The sequence below is a fragment of the Crocodylus siamensis genome, chromosome 13 (genome assembly GCF_052110815.1).
Source record: "Crocodylus siamensis isolate JL-2025a chromosome 13, ASM5211081v1, whole genome shotgun sequence".
Lineage (NCBI taxonomy): Eukaryota > Metazoa > Chordata > Crocodylia > Crocodylidae > Crocodylus > Crocodylus siamensis.
This window is the reverse complement of record NC_143407.1, coordinates 20319832-20336579: the sequence shown is the minus strand read 5'-3', so window position 1 is coordinate 20336579 and position 16748 is coordinate 20319832. Positions and strand designations below refer to the sequence as shown.

Here is a 16748-nt window from a genome sequence, read left to right as displayed (position 1 = left end):
CCGATTTGGTGGCCAAATCCAAATCAAATCAGGAGACCCATTAATCTCTCTGAATTGAATTGGAAGCCTCTGATTCAGTTGGGAGAGATTCGACAGTTAGGCCATAGACGTAGCTTTTCTACATACCTCAAGGTACCAGGCGCAGCTTGTGAACGCTGATACGGTGGGGCAGATGGAGCATCCCACAGGAGCAAGGGGGGGTCCCAACCGTGCTCAGCAGCAGACCCGGAAGTGGACCAGACTTCCAGGTCCACCGCAAAGCATGCAGGGGTCCTACCCCCCAGCTCAGCGACTGGTGCCTCCTGGGTCTGGGGGGGGCACCCGGGGGTTCCCCCACAGCCAATCATTGACCCTGCGTGGGGGGTCCTCGCGCATTTGGCAGTGGACTGGAAGTAGATTCATAGATTGTTAGGGGCTGGAAGGAACCTTGTAGATCATCAGGTCCAGTCCCCCTGTACTAGGCAGGAAAAGACAACTGGGGTCAAGTGACCCCGGTGAGGTGACTGTCCAGTGTCCATTTGAAGACTTCCAGGGTAGGTGACTGCATCACCTCTACAGTCTGGATGCCCTGACTGTGAAGGAGCTTTTCCTGGGATTGAGCCTGAAGCAGCTTTCCAGGAGTTTGTATCCATTGCTCCTGGCTGTTCACCAAGTTCTTGATGTACTCCCTGGATGTAGCGGTAAGTCACTACCAAGTCCCCTCTCAGCCTTCTCTTCTGTAGGCTGAAGAGGCCCAAGTCCCTCAACCTCTCCTCATATGGCTTATCTTGCAAATCCCTGACCATACAGGTGGCTCTTCTCTGGAGCCTCTCAAGTTTTTCCATGTCCTTGTTGAAGTGCAGCACCCAGAACTGGATGCAGTACTCCAGCTGCGGTCTCACCAGTGTGGAGTACAGTGGGAGTATCACTTCCTTAATTTTGCATGAGATGCAATGGTTAATGCATGCCAGCTGGCCACAACATCAGCACTGCTGGCTTATGTTCATGCGGTGGTTGATCACGACCCCATGTCGCTTTTGGCTGTGGCGCAAGTCAAATTGTCACCACCAGGCCTGTAGGTATGTTGGGGATTGTTTGCCCCCATATGGAGCACCTTACACTTCTGAGTGGTGAACTTCATCTGGTTCCAGTCCACCCAGCTCTCCAGCCTGTTTAGGTCTGTCTGTATCTGCAACTTATCTGCTGGCATGACCACGCTCCCCCATAACTTGGTATCATCTGCAAACTTGGCCTAGAGCTTTTCACCCCCACATCCAAATCATGGATAAAGATGTTCAAAAGCATCAGTCCAGGCACGGACCCCTGAGGAACACCAGTAGCTACTTCTTGCCAGGGTGACACAGATCTGTTCATGAGAACTCCCTGGGTCCTACCATGCAGCCAGTTTTCCACCCACTGAACTGTTGAGCAGTTAAGCCCACAATCTCCCAGTTTTTCCACAAGGATATCATGGGATACTAGATCACAAAAGCCTTTTGGAAGTGTAGGTATATAATGCTGACCTCCTCTCCTGTGTGCAGGTGGCGAGAGACTTGTTTGTAGAAGCAGCTGAGATTGGTAAGACAAGACCTACCTGCAATGAAGCCATGCTGACTGTCATTCAGAATCTTACCCTCAATAAGCCTAGATTGTTTAATAAGTTTTTCCAGGATTTTACCTGAGATGGAGGTTAGGCTGATTGGCCTCTAGTTGCCTGGGTCCTCCCTCTTCCCCTTCTTGAAAATGAGCACAGTGTTGGCCCTCTTCCAATCCTCTGGGATCTCCCCTGTGTGCCACAGTTTCTGAAAGAGTTGTGCCAGGGGTTCTGCAGTGACTTCAGCCAGTTCCATCAGCACTCTCTCGGGTGAAGTCCATCTGGTCCTGCTGACTTATAAATGTCTAGTTTTTCTAGTTGGTTTTGCACCAGCTCAGCATCCACAGTGGGAAGACTATAATTCTCACCATACCCCCTGTGATCCTTGTCTCGCGTGTCTTTCCCCTTGGTCAGGTGAAATACTGAAGCAAAGTGGGCGTTCAGGAGTTCAGTTTTTTTCCTGAGGTTCCATTACCAGCTGTCCTGAGGTGTTAAGCAGAGGCACCACGCTTCCATTTGTTTTCCTTTGGATCCCTACATACCTAAAGAAGGATTTCTTATTGTCCTTGACTCCCTTGGCTAATTTAAACTCAGTCACCGCCTTAGCTTTCCTAATCATTTCCTTACAAGTGCGGACCGCTGTTGGGACAGTCCTCAAGGAGGACTCCGCCGGGTGTACACCTCTTGTTTCATTTTCAAGAGGACCGCAATGTCCCTATTGAGCCAGGAGGGCTTGTTAGCCCTTCTGCTACCTTTCCTTTTCATGGGAATGGTTTTCTTTTGTAATTCAAGGATTGTGTCCTTGAGGAACAACAACTTGGTGCATCCCATTTGCCTTTCATTGCTGGTCCCACATCGCCTCTCCTACTAATGTCCTGAGCCTGTCAAACTCAGCATTTTTGAAGCCCAGGACTTCAGTCTTGCTAGTTGATTTGTCAGCCTTGCGGCAGACAGTGAACCTGTTGAGCTCATGGTTGCTGTCATCCAGGCTACCCTCAGTGTTCAAGCCACACACCAAATTATCTCCTTTGGCCAAGACAAAGTCTAGGAGAGCGGTTGGCCCTTGCACTTCCTTGGTAGAAGAGCTCCTCGATTACAGTTGAGAGGCTGCATGACCGATCCAACCTAGCCAAGGGTTCCTCCCAATCTATGTCCGGGTAATTGAAGTTGCCCATGACAACCAAGTCCCTTGCACGCGAAGCCTCTGTCAGTTCTTGAGAGATCTCCAGATCCAGCTCCTCCCCTTGGTTCAGTGGCCTGTAGTAAATGGCCACACTTAGGTCCCTCTCACCTTGCCCCCCCACCCCCACCCCCGCCGAAGCTTGACCCAAAGGGTTTCAAGCCGCTTATCGAGGTGTACTGCTCCTGGCATTGGTGTACAGGGAGCTGAGGCCACCTAACTGACACCCTCGATTTCCTGAGATGCTGTGGGACAACAGTTCTGTTAGCATTTTCAAAAATATTTACCTTGGTGTCCTCCATGTGGGAGATTTCCTGTGTGCCAGTCCCCAGGCATGCTCCACTTGGAGTTTTCCCATCCCCCAGCAAAGTCAGTTAAAAGCCCTGTCTAAAAGATCAGCCATCCTGGCTGAGAACAGGGACTTACCTGTCCGTATGAGATGGATGCCATCTTGTCCCAGGAGTCCTCTTTCCCTGAAGTGTGTGCTGTGGTCGAAGAAACCAACGCCCTTGCAGTAGCACCATTGTCAGAGGTGTCTGTTTACTTCTACACAGCCTTCCCTTTTGCGTCCGTGACCTGCAACAGGGAGCCCAAAAGAAAAAACTACTTGAGCCCCTAGTCCCTTGGGCCCAGCCCCCAGAGCCCTGTAGTTACCTGTGACTCATCCAGATTACTCCTGGCTGTGTGATTCATGCCCACATGGATGAGGAGCATGGGGTAGTAGTTGGAGGGACAGACGAGCCTGGGGATAGGCTCCTCTCCACAACATCCCAGATGTGGGCCCCAGGAAGGCAGCATGCCTCTCTGGCCAAGGGGTCCATGACCCTCAGGAGAGAGTCCTCCCTGAACCTAGTGTCCCCTCCTAGGGGTGGGAGTACTTACCTCCTGAGTACTTACCACCTCCTCTGGTGTCTCTGTCAGAGTTTCCTCATGCATGATGAGGGGAGTGTACCTGTTATGCATCATCAGGGGAGGAGTACCCCTAGCTCTGCATGCTCTGGATCTGGAGACTGCTATCTTCCAGGTAGCTCTGGGAGGATCTTTGTGGCCAGTCTTCTTTGTGGCCACATTTTCCTCCACCTTCTTATTTACTTGTTCTTTTTCCTGGAGTAGGGCCCGGCAGTAACTGTCGATATAATCTTTGTGGGCCCTGATGGTGCATAGTTGATGTACCTCTTCCTCAAGCTCTTGCACTCAGCCCTCCAGAGACTCCACCAGGGAGCATACCCCACAAGTGGGGGTGCCCCAACATGCAGTTGCCAGCAGCCATGCCAGGCAGCCCCTGCAGTCCAGGGCCACAGGCTCTGTCTGGGTGGAGGTCTCAGTGATACCAGGATGCCTGTGGGTACGACAAGTCACCACCATGCCTGTTAAGTACTTCTGATCCACTTCCAGGTCTCAGCATTCACGAGCCGTGCCTGGTACCTTGAGGTACATAGAAAAACCATATAAAGCCATGTCTATGGTCAAATCACTGATTCTCTGAATCGGAATCAAATCTTCAGATTCAACCGAGTCAAATCAGGACAGTGATCTGAATCAGTTAACTGAATCATTGTCCCCTGAATTGGGCCGAATCTGAATCCAAATCAAATACTGCCCACTTTGCACACCCCTAGTGGACATGATATTTGAGCTAATACTTTCGGAAGTATATAAGGATTTTGCCCCGTTGTCTTTTTTTTCTAGTAATTTAACAGTGCAGACTACTGTTGCCTGTTGAACTTGTTCGTTATTGAGGTCCTGTGAGCTGTGTTCACCTTTTCCTTTTATTCTAGGTAAAGAATTCCATGGCAACGTTATCAAAGTGTCTTTTGCAACCAGAAGACCTGAATTCATGCGAGGAGGTGGTGGTGGTGGCCGTCGAGGTGGTACTAAAACTTAGAAGGCCTTTTCCTTTTGAAAATTTAATGCTTTCACTTGTGATCTCTTTTAAAGAGTAGCTTCATAACAGTGACTTTTAATTATATACTGCATTATAGCATGGACTTCCGGAAGGCATAGTAGAAAGGGGTGACTTTTGGGACAGGAGGGACTAGGGGTGGTACAAAGTATGTGCAAGTTAAGTAAAACTGAATTCTGTACTTCAGGTTTTTTGGGCTGTTTGCAATTTTGCACATTCCTTCTGATCTGGAGATATTGTAGTTTGAAGCTTATCTTGGCTTAAGATAAAGCACTGACTTTAAGGCTGGGCATATGGAAGTGTACAACCCTGTGTTCCACTGTGGGTCTGCCTTTTGCCTTTGAATTTTAAAACACTTTTGTCCAAAATCTTCAAAAGAGACTAAGCAGGTTAGGCAGCCAAGTTCCTCCTAGCTCTGAACAGGAGTTGGGTATGTAATTCCTTCACTTCCCCTTGAAAATCCCAGGCAGTCTGCATAGTATATCTTTATCAGATGAGTCTGTTGGATATTAATCTTCATTTTGCAGGAAGAGCATTTTGCCCAGTGACTGGGAAGAAACACTAGTTTCTGGCCAAGCAGTTTTGGAGGCTAAAAAACAAATCCTTTTAACAGCTGTGTTTGGTGTGAAAGTTCACCACTTCTATGCTAAAAGCAAGTGTTGTGGTGTTCTAGTGTCTACATAGGAAGAACACTACAGTTATTGGCCAGAGGTAATATATTTTTTTTTTTTTTTAGCTCTTATGAAGTGACTTGGTCTGCCCATATTTGTTTGCCATTGTATCAAACAGTGACATTTTTAGTAATGCACATTTGAAAAAGAAAATTAACTGCCAGATACAGGATTCAAACAGGGTAAGCTGTTGTAGTGCGGGTAAGAAGTTGTACAGAAACCATACGAAGCAGATTTCTCTGGCTGCCAGGTGCTGTTCCCACACACTATTTTTTTTCCTGTTGCCATGAGTTGAACTCTGCATCTGACACACATCTACAGTTAACAACATGTATTCATTGGGTTTACTGACATTTAGAGACTGGTCAGATGCTGCAACTTCTAAGCGTTAGTTACCTTGAAATGTTTATGTCTTTTAAAATATTAAACATAATGATGATTGCCTCTTGGCTATTTTTAAAGTCTAGCATTATGTGGGAGACTTTTTTTTTTAATGGTTTTTCAATTTCATACTTTAATAAAGTATACAATTTTATACTTTATTGTCATTGACAGACTGATACCCATTTCTGGAGTTCCCAATTCATTTCCTGAAACTAATCTAGAACAGGGAGCTATTAAAGCATCCGGCTACTTTCTTCCCCCAAGAAAGTGTATCACTTGGGCTTTGAAACCAGTGATAGTCCTTCAGTAAACATTTCTCATGAGTAGGTCCATAGAAGCAATTCCCCTAGTTTATTCTGATTATAATTCTGTCTACAGGTTCACGAGGTGGATATGGAAGAGGTGGGGGCTTCCAGGGTAGAAGTGGGGAACCCAAAAATGGTGATTGGGTTTGTCCTAACCCGTAAGTGTTACTTTAATTGAGCAGTGGTTTTTCATGTATCCTCATTGAGTTTCCTAAGCAACTGAGCATGTGGAATCTTTTTATCTTTTCCAGGACCTGCAGTAACATGAACTTTGCTCGTAGGAATTCCTGCAATCAGTGTAATGAGCCCAGACCAGAAGATTTGCGTCCATCAGGAGGTGGGTACAAGATCAATACATACGTAAGAAGTTGCTGCTTTGAGTGTTCATGACATTTGCTGCATTTTTGTAAACCTGGCTGAAATTTTGCTTTTATGCTTCTTCCATACAGACCTTCGTGGGAGGGGAGGCTTTGGAGGTGAAAGAGGATACAGAGGACATGGTGGTAGAGGCAGTGACCGGGGCAGTAGTTATGGTGGTAAAATGGGAGGAAGGTAAGTATTTGTTATTTCATACCTACCTGTGGGATGTAGACTTCAGGAATGTGTCACACCTTGAGGTAGATGGAAAAGGCAGGTCCATGAACCATGTGTAGCAGTATTACATGCATGTATTTTTTCTTAGTTTAGTTGTATGCACAAAATATAGGCGTATATTATAGGCAAGTGCAGGCAGACCTACTTTAAAGTGTTCTGTGGGCATGATGGTATAGTGGAGCCTTGTGGGAGTGAGTAATTTCTGATTGTAAGGAGCGAGTCATGCTACAACAGGCAGAGCTAAAGAACTATCTTTTTTTCTTTCAGAAATGACTTCAGAAATGACCAGCGGAACAGACCATACTAAAGACCACTGCAAATGTTCCATTTGTCCTTTTGATCCGTTTAGTAGTGAAATCGCCAGTTTCACCTGCTGCTTTGCCCTTGGCATCTTTTGGATAATGGAATAACATGAAACTGGATTCTTATTTTTGTGGGAATGACTGGGGCAGTTTTTGGTTTGGGATTTTTTTTGAAGCAAGTCCATTGAAATTGTTAATTTCCAACATTTTCCCATTTTTTTTCCTTTCAACTTTTCAACTGGATGAACTGTAAAATATTGCCAAAATCTAACATGTTTTGTAAGACAACAATAAAAGCTGATTGTTTTATTTGGGAAATCTTACATAGTTTCTTCCAATCGCTTTATAACTAAGTCCTGTATGTTTTCACTCCACATTCTGCAGCTTACCCACGAAATAAATAAGAGTTTTCCTTACTTTAAATGGCAGATATCCCTAAGTACCTAGCTATGTAGGCCCTCTGTGGCTTAGTACTTGGAGAACACACTTTCAGTACATCTTCAATCGCAAAACTTTATGTAGCTAATGGCCCTTCCCCTCTTTTTCCCCCTGTTTACTTCCTGAGCAGAATCTGGAGTCACCTTCCCTAGAGCAGTGGTTCTCAACCTTTTTTTGTACCAGGACCCATTTATAAACATCAGCGGCCAGTCCTGACCCAGTAAATAGTTTAAGTAGAAAACAGCCCCCCCACCCCTGCTGGTGCCCCTCACTCCTGACCTGCTGTTCTTCACCCCCAGGACACAGGCCCCTGGTGTGTGGGGCAGGGAGGGCCCCAAGCACTCCTTGCAGGCTGGAACTCTGCCAGCCTGCAAGGGAAAAGCCACAGTTTCCCACATTTTTCTTCTTTAAAAGAGAATCCATTTTTAAAGTCTGTTTGTAACCCTTTCATATATTCTTGCAACCCACTTTTGGGTCATGACCCACAGGTTGAGAAACACTGCCCTAGAGATTTCTCTTACACAGGCTTGGTATGCACTGTTGTTGCAAAACAGAAGGTGGCAGTGTGTTCCCACGTTATTATCTAGGAATGTGATCTGTTCTTGAAATCCAGATAGAAATGAACTGAAATTAGTGTGGCAACTAGGTATTTCATAGCATCTTCAAGGTGAATTTGAATCTAGTCCTGGTCGTCTTAGAGATTGGTACCAGTGCAAACTGCACCAGGCATTCAACAGGGGAGCCATCATTCTGAATTGGTGCACTGTTAACTCCTGCTTTGTTTGATACCAATGACCAGCACACGTGCTAAAAGGAGAAATAACCCCTTTGGATCAGGGGTAGGCAACCCCTGACACGGGTGCCAGAACATGGTGGGCACAGGCATTTTGTTTTGCATGTGAGACTCAGGGCGGATGGTGGGGAAGGGCTGGGGCTTCACTGCCACAACAAGGATTGGGCCCCTCATGGCTTCCCCACCATCTGCCCCTGGCATGCTAACACCTTACAAGTCAAGGTTGGTATTCTGCCCAAAAACATTGCCAACCCCTACTCTAGATTGTATTGACATTCTTGCTAGTCCAGGTTCCAAATTAGAAGCGCTTTGTCAATGCAGCCATACCCGTGTACTTTACCAACGCAGCACCCCAACCATGTACCAAGCTTATGCTGGCAAAATTGTACTTGCGTCAATACGGCTTATTAGTTTATTTCAGTCCCTGAGCAAAATAAAATATGTTATGACATGCTGCATTAGCAGAAGTGTCTACTGGTGAGTGTGTGTCATGCTCCTGACCAGCATTGCTATCCACGCAAAGGTGTGTAGTGTAGACCTAAGTTTAGCATGTCTTGCTGTTGAATAATAATAAAAAATCAGTGAAATACTGTACCTGAGTGGTGATATTTTAGGGCAAATCAGCCAAATGCAAGTGAAATAAGTATCTTGTAGAAATCAAATCAACTCTAAGCAAAATTCTGTTTCCTGACCTGGTTTTAGTGAGAAGGAATGTTTTCTATGCATTGGAGCTCTTCCAACCACTCTGAAATAATTTAGGGGGAGGGGGAATATATATGACTAGCTGCCATGTGGGCTAAGGGAAAGGAAACAAAGGAACAGTAAAAAGGAACCTTTCATTGCTTTATGAAGTTGCACAGTGGTGGGGCATTTTCTATTTCCCCTACCTAACTGCTTTTTATAAAACCTTATGTTCCTTGAAATGGCTTCCAAAAATACATGAAGTGGAATAGAGAGGAGGGAAAATGAAATGTGTAGGTGCATTTTCCCTTTTTACAGTCTTAATGCATATTTTTCCCTGAGATTTGCATCAGTTGACCAAAGTTTGCAGCATGGCTTTCTGTAGGTTACAAAGTGCATTCTAGTTTAAAACTAAAAATCAAAATGGTGGTAGGCCTGTGTGGTAGGAATTTCCAGAATAGGGTAGAGAAGTACTATCACCTCTTGTGTCTTGCACTTAATGTTTCTATTGATCCATCCCGAACCCGCATTCACTGTCTGCGCAGCTGCATCATGCAGACTCACCTAAGTCTGTAATCTGTAATGCTTCTCTGTAGTACTGCCATTCAGCCAGGAGTCGCCCATTTTATATTTGTATTTATAATTATTCTTCCCAAACTGTAGTACCTTACATTTGTGAGCATTCAACTTCATCCTGTTACTTTCAGCCCAACTTTCCAGTCTGCCAAGATTCTTCTGAATTCTGCTCCTGTCCAATGTTTACAATCCTTCCCGCTTTGGTTTGACAACTTGCTGAAGAAGCTTCCTATGCCAGTATCCTAATTATTAATAAACATGTTGAACAGCACTGGGCCCAAGATGGACCCTTGTAGGACTCCAGTTGAAGCATGGCAGGCAATTCAGGCTGAGGGACTGGAATTAAAACCTGTTTAATGTAGAATGACTTGAACCAAGTGAAATTATGCCACTCGTAAGTTTAAAAAATATTTTACTTAGATTTTGCTGTTAAGTGCCCATTGCCTGAAGGCTTTGATCTCCAAGCAATGCAACAGCAAGCCTTCTATTGCAATATGTGGAAATGTCGTTTGCTGTACAAGCTAGTTTAAGAGGAAGCAGAGGTTTGAAAAATAAGGAAGAAAGGGAGGAAGGTTAGCAAAAGTGGAGAAGAGACCAAAAATTTAAGAATGAATGAGAAGATAGAAGGGAAAAGGGGTCAGTTTGTTTAGCACAGTTACTTCATCAAGGAGGAAGCACTGTTGTGGAAGAACCTAATCAAGGATGAGGATGTGGGAGCTGAGCAAAGGGCAATAGTGATGATTCTCACCCAGGGTGCTGTGGCACCCTGGGGTTCCTTGAGATCTTTTCCAGATTGTTGTGGAGCATTCACTGTAAGGTAGGCAAACATGATTCGCAAGACAAACCCAGAGATTTCAAATAGGAATCCCTAGCATTAATATTCTGACCTGCTGTGGTCTTTGAGTTCTTTGCAATAGAAAAATCGCTCGTATTTTGTGGTTGTGAAAAAAAATCTGTGAAAACTAGGAGATGGCACCACCCCTTTGGAAAATGCTTAAATCTAACCAGGGGTGCCTAGAGTTGAAAAAGGTTGAGAACAGCCGGGCCATGATTATGCTAAAAAGCTTTTGCAGTTTAGCAGTCCTGGAATCCTATTCTGATTGTAGCAGCATAATTGTACCTCATACTGGTGTAATGTTGCACCCCATTGTCCTGGTAATAGTTCATTTTTGTGGAGTTGAATTGCTGTGGCATAGGTCGTGCTCGTGTCTAGCAGCAGCTGTCACTGCCTGGCACATTTGTCACAGCAGCAGGTTTGTATACACCTGGCCTCAGTCATTCACCTAACTGGGGAAAACTGAATTGCACCCTCCTTTGGACAGTTTAATCCAAGTCCCCCCTCATCTTCATCTGGAATTTGAGTCACCTACCAACCCTATCCATTCCATATTGGCTGTAGTTCCTATTGAGGCCCAAATAGTAACTCATTCCCTTTCCCTTTAACTAAGAACACTTAAAAACTGTCAAGTCTGATGCTGCTGTGCAGGGTTATAAATCATAGCAGTATTGGAGGCTGGCAATCTGTTTTTAAGCAGCTAAATGACCAATTAAGTCTCCCAAGTAAACCACAAAACTGCTGAAGCTGATACCAACTTTACTGCCTCCCAGTCAGCAGTGAGCTTTTACATCTGCTCTGTTTTTACTGGATTTAGCACTGGTAACAGAAGATCATCGTTACAGTTAACACTGATATCTCATGAAGCTAAGGCACTTTATATTGAAAGCTTTGTCTCAAGAAAAGTTGGCACATAAAGGTAAGGGTGTAGCATAAGCCAAAATGATTGACTGCTCTCAGAGGATATTGTTTCAAGGGCAAGATAAATGTGGAGTTGGGAGGTACAGACTGGCTTTGGTTTAACCATATCAGTGCCCTGCTGTTTCTACCAGGTCCTTCAGCACAGTGGTCTTCACAGAAGTGACCTGCCGAAGATCAGTGGAACAAGACTGAATGAGGAAACAACTGGCATCCAGGTGTAGGGAAAAAACCATAGCTGGTGACTCTAAGAGCTGGACCCAAAGTGAATCTTTTTCCAAACCAGGTAACACCTGCTAGTAACTGCCTTCTAATTAAACAAATTTGCTGTTCCTTCCAGTTACTGTCTTGCACCCATGGTAGAAAACATGTTTGATTTAGTGCCAGATTGAGCAAATTAGCAAACTAAAGCCAGTGCATCTCCTTATGACATTATTTGAAGATTTCTGGCTCTTTGTCTAATGATGTTCTATAAATAAGAGCCATTTATAAAAATAAATGCTATTTAGATGTTAGTGCTCCTCTTCATTGGAAGATCTCAAAGCACTTAACAAAGGTTGTTAGCATTTTACAGATGAGGGGAAAACTGAGGCACAGGTCATGGAATTGCCCAAGGCCAGTTACTGAGCTAAAAAGAATGCAGAAATCCTTGGTCTGTTTGGTGCTGTCTCCAAGACCAGGGCTGGCCAAGTGGTACCCTGCAAGGGTTTCACATGCATCCCCCACATTCCTGCCCAGCCATTACACCCCACCTCCCATGCTTCCTGATGCTACAGCAGCCGGGGTCCCCAGGCTCCCTCTCCCTTCTCTGACTTCTGGTTCCTTTTCTGTTTCTGGGGTGGGTCAGTGGGAAGGCAGTGTGTGTGTGTGTGTGTGGCACGAGCAAGAGCTGGGCTGTCTGTGGCAAGAGGCAGAGGCTGCCCCCACTGCATGTGTGGCCAAGAGGAAAGTTGTATTGCTTGTAAGCTGAAAGACCTGAGCTGCTTGCACTATGCATGTGGCCAGGAGACCTGGGCTGCTTGGACTGAGCACATGGTGAGCAGGGGAGAAGACCTTGGCTGTTCACACTGCCTGCAGGCAGGAAAGAAGAGGAGGGAGGAAAGAGCTGGGCTCCTTGCATGGTGGGGGTACCTTGGGGTGTTTGACTTGTGGTGCGTAGCCCAGGGTCTGGTGCATGTGGTCCCCCACTGTCCAGAAGTTGGATAGTCCTGCTGTAAACTGTACTATACCAAGGGGGTGAAGTCTCTGGCCTAAAGCAGCCCAAAGGCAGTATTGTAGCTCAGGTGCTAGTGGCTGAGGTCATAAGGGGAAACATTAGCATAATATAGGGGGCTGAGATCTCTGATGCAAATCATCTGGTCCTTTCCTCAGTCCCTTGCATTTTTGGGGGGCGGGGAGAGGCGAGGAGAGGGGGACTGGTGAAGCTACCATTTGGGAATATAATAAAACATTAGCAGGATGTTTTTAAAGATGCATCTAATGCTTACCAGACTGAAAAACAAGTTTATTAAATGAATCCCTGTAGAAAGGTGCCAGCACAGAAGCCATAATGCAATGAAAATCGCTCAACTTGCAACATGCTGCCAATTTTGCAGAGGGGGGGGGCCAAATGCAACCCATCCCAGAAAGGTGCTCATATACCACAAGCACGGGAATATTGGATGAAATCTTGGTACTACTAAGGCCTTTCAAGTCCAGTGGAGTCAGGACTATACCCACTGGAAACAACTACATTAGACAAGAGATGCCATCCAGTTTCCTGAATGACTATCACCATGCTGCATTACATAGCCCCCGGTAGATGGTGCCAGCTCATGTTCTCTTAAAACAGCCTTCAATCACCTTATAAAGGCTTTATAAGGTAACACAGCTGTCAAAATTCACTAAAGGTTAGGAGACCCTTTTTTTTAAATAACCAATCAGTTTTAAGGTATGACAGATTCTTCTGTCATTCAAATAGGGCCCTGATTCCCATGAAGTAGATAGATGCTTAACTACACTGCATAGCAACGAGTTCCATTGGCTGCAGTGGGACTGCTCAGAGCACAGACACTTAACCACAAGCATGAGTGTGTGGGACCGGAGCTAATTCTGCAGGGTGTTGTATTTGGTATTTAGCACACCCTCGGCCCAGATTACTTTAATATAAAAATAGTTTGCATGACTCTGCACAGTGGCTGGTTTAAAAGCACACAAGCCAAGTGTTCAAATCCAGTCCTGTGCCACAGGTAACTAACTTGTCATTTAGGTGTGGCCCCTAGGTAGTCAGCTGGGGTTCTTCCCCCAGTGTCATTATAAAACCCACCTCTGTTATCAGTCATGCCAATCTGACAGCAAAAGGGTAAAGGAATAAACATACTTTCCTAGTCCATAGAAGTTCTTTTCTTCTCTTTATCATTAGAGTATCCAAGCATCCTCAAAACAATGCGATGGTTTTCTGTGACTCCGTGTCTCTTGTATCTGCTCCCCAGGGAGGAGGGAGGAAGAATTGAGGGGGACAGGAATGTTGTTCTGGCAATGTTTTATTTTGGAGTGGTTTGTTTTCAATGTCCTTGCTGATCCCTGTCTCTAGCAGACAGGGCAGGTTGGGGTTGTGCACACAGCACTTCTAGCAGAAGCTGGTGGGATTTGTGAGAGAATTTGTTTCATGCTCAAGGACTGGCCTGCAAGAAAGTGCTGTCTCTTGCATATAAATGTTATCTTTGTGATAGGCTAAGCCTTGGAAACCTTGAATGATCGAAAAGTGGGGCTGGATTGGATGGAAAAGTAGGAAGGTCCAAACACCTGCTCAAGGCAGGATCATCCCTGACTAACCATTCCTGTCAATTGTCTGTCTAACCTTTTCTTAAAAGCTTCCAGAAATAAAGATTCTAGAGGCTCCCTGTTCAGGTGCTTAAGCACCCTCATAGTGAGCAAGTGCTTCTTAATATCCAATCTAAATTACCCTTGCTGCAGTTTAAGACCTTTGCTCCTTATCCTGTTCCCTGCAGCCACAGAGAAGTCCATCTCGGTCCATCATAGGACTTGAGAGTGAAGGACAGACGCACGCACGCACGCGCGCGCGCACACACACACACACGCACAGCTGCCGATGGCTTTGTTGCACTCCCTCCTCACCACTGGGGCTTTGATCTGCCCCCCTCCCCCCACCTCCAGGCCCCTTCCCTCTCCCCCAGCTCTTTCCCCTCCCTTACCAGAATGGCACTCTATATGCACCAGAAGAAAAAATCCTGAGATTTGATCTCTCTGTTGGGGAGATCGTGAGTCAGAGTTAATTTGACTTGGATATCAGGAGTCTCAGGATTTTTTCATGAGAAGTTGGCATTACTGTTGACATGATTCACACTGTTGAAACTTGTTCCACAGCTCACCTCTGCTGAAATCAGACAATGATTCATTTGCTGCTCAGCTGTTGGCTTGGCACTCTCTATATGCTATAGGTTTCGATAAATCCTAATGGCTCCAGACCTGATATTCTGGCAATAAAATCTCTTCTCCCATTAAATTTTTAGATTAAAAAAACAACATGAGGAGGGGGGGTGGTGAACATTCAGTGTGTGATAGATCTACCCTCTCTCTGGAGCCACAGGTCTAAATTCTGGACATCTTTTCAGCAGTTGGAGAATTAAGTTAATTTTGTTATGTTTTGTAATAAGATTATAAAGAACTATCTGGAGATTGAAGAAAGACACTGGAATCCCAGGCCATGCTTCAGGGTTTGTAGCACTTATTTTGACCAAAATTTCTCTCCCTGTGCTCCCCTACAGTAGGTCGATTGCCTGTCTGCTAGTCTCCAAAGCGGTGGTTGGTTTTCAGTGCTGAATTGAATGATTCCTGGCCATAGGTCCCCATAATGTTTCTTGTGTTCTTCAGTAATTAAAAGCTCTTTGAGCCTGCTAAATCTGAGCCCCTTTCAGTGTGGGAGGGTAAAAGGTAGTTGAAACCTTCCCTCTGTCAGTTTTGAGTTTGATCGCAGCTGTGGAAGGTCTTCAGGTCATTTCAGGTTCACATGATTTGCCAGAACAGCTCAACTCTTATTTCTGTTCTCTGGGGCCAAAACCATCAGGAGAAGCAATTTCTGAGATTCTACAATCCAGACTCCATTCCTTGGCCCTGTATCAGCCTTGAGCTGAACACAGTCTCCTTGGCCCTCCTCTAACTTGTTGAGAGGCTCCATCCTCCAAGAACTACAGTGACTAACCCAGTAGTGCTGGGAAATTCAGAGTCAGAGCTGAAAGGTGGTTCCCTTGACCATCTCTAAGGTACAAGATGAGGCATCTTTCCAGATGGCTCCATACAGTGAAATAAGGGAGGGACAGTGTTCTCTGTTTTGTTTGGCTCTAAGCCAGTTGCTTTCCCCTGGTCAGTGGTCTTAAGTGGAACAGCAGATGATCAGTTACTTCCTAGATACATCCCCAGATGCACTTGTTTTTAAAGGAACTGTTACTTACAGCTGCATTAAAGCTTGGATCTGATTACCTGACCATTACTGGAGAGCAAATCAATATCAAATATTCATCCTGAACCACTCCAGCCTATATCTCCCCTCTTGTTCTTTATCTCTGACCACTCCCGTCTTGCTCTGCCAGGGATCTAAGCTTTGTAATTTCACTCTGCAGTGGTGCCTGCAACAATTCCAGTCTCGCCCCTCCCTTCTTCCTGCCTTCTACCAACCTTTATGTGTATAAAGACTTCCCTGTTTTTTGTCCCCTGCCCCCACACTCCCCTTTCTCTTTATTTAAATCTGTCCTCAAGGCCCCCAGATGCTACTCTACTTCAACAGCCTTCCAGCTGAGAGCAGTATCCAGTCTCTTAACCTGTATGCGTGCCTTGTCTGATGATGAATATCTTAAAGAATTAAAATTATTTTAGGCAATTCCCATCTCCTTACCTGTGTCTTGTATTTCTCCAGGAACCCTGTTGGCCCCTTGTAGATAAAGCGTGAATGAATAACAAAGCTAGAGAGAAAGATCCCAAGATTTAAAAAAAACAAAACCATGTGTTGCATGCCATTATAATTTAGTTGAGCCTGTTTCCCGGAGTGGTATCCATTGCTAGAGAATGCTGCTTGCTTTCTTTCCACCTCTCCACCTTGTCTCCCTTTAGAGCCCAGAACAAAGTCACAGGACCCACATCTGATCCTGTAAATCAATAATAGCACCAGTGAAATCTGTGGAATTACACCAGCGTAAGGAAGGAATTGCTGGGTCCATCTGCTTTGCCTCCTGCAGGGTGCAAGCTTCTTCTTAACACCTTACCAGGCTGGAAGCCCAGTCTCAGCTGCAGTTTTACATACTACCCTGATACAGGTCACTTGAGGCTTGGATCTAGTGTAAATTCTGGTCATGTGTCATTGAGCTGCGGAGTCTGGGCTGTGCCCTAAGGAAAGGGGCTTAAGTCTCCTTTAATGCCCTGGAAGAGTTTGGAGCTGCACCTGGGTTTAGTTAACTCTAGTGCAGATGCTGTACTGGAGGGTAGGGGGAGCTCCAGCAGGGGACGAAAATGAAGCCGATATCAATCTGGGAGCAACTGGGTGACTTTAATCGGAGAGAAAGGAACAGCGACAGGTTTTTGGAGATGGAATTTGCGCCAGAT

The 16748-nt window shown here is 45.4% G+C and overlaps 1 protein-coding gene across 8 annotated transcripts in view; it reads left to right on the top strand.

Annotated features, from left to right (window-relative positions):
• The window catches only part of TAF15 (TATA-box binding protein associated factor 15), a 35511-nt gene extending 28276 nt beyond the window's left edge, over positions 1-7235 (top strand). For 5 of the 8 annotated variants that reach the window (XM_090025387.1, XM_090025385.1, XM_090025383.1 and 2 more), the window contains exons 12-16: positions 4532-4624; positions 6090-6174; positions 6268-6353; positions 6466-6568; positions 6878-7235. In XM_090025387.1, the coding sequence (XP_089881513.1) occupies positions 4532-4624; positions 6090-6174; positions 6268-6353; positions 6466-6568; positions 6878-6917 (407 nt within the window). In that variant the 3' untranslated portion in view covers positions 6918-7235. Of the gene's footprint in view, positions 1-4531; positions 4625-6089; positions 6175-6267; positions 6354-6465; positions 6569-6877 lie in introns of those variants that run through there. The other 3 variants (XM_090025384.1, XM_090025382.1, XR_016438867.1) reach the window with 2 other exon arrangements.
• The last annotated feature ends 9513 nt before the right edge of the window (positions 7236-16748 follow it).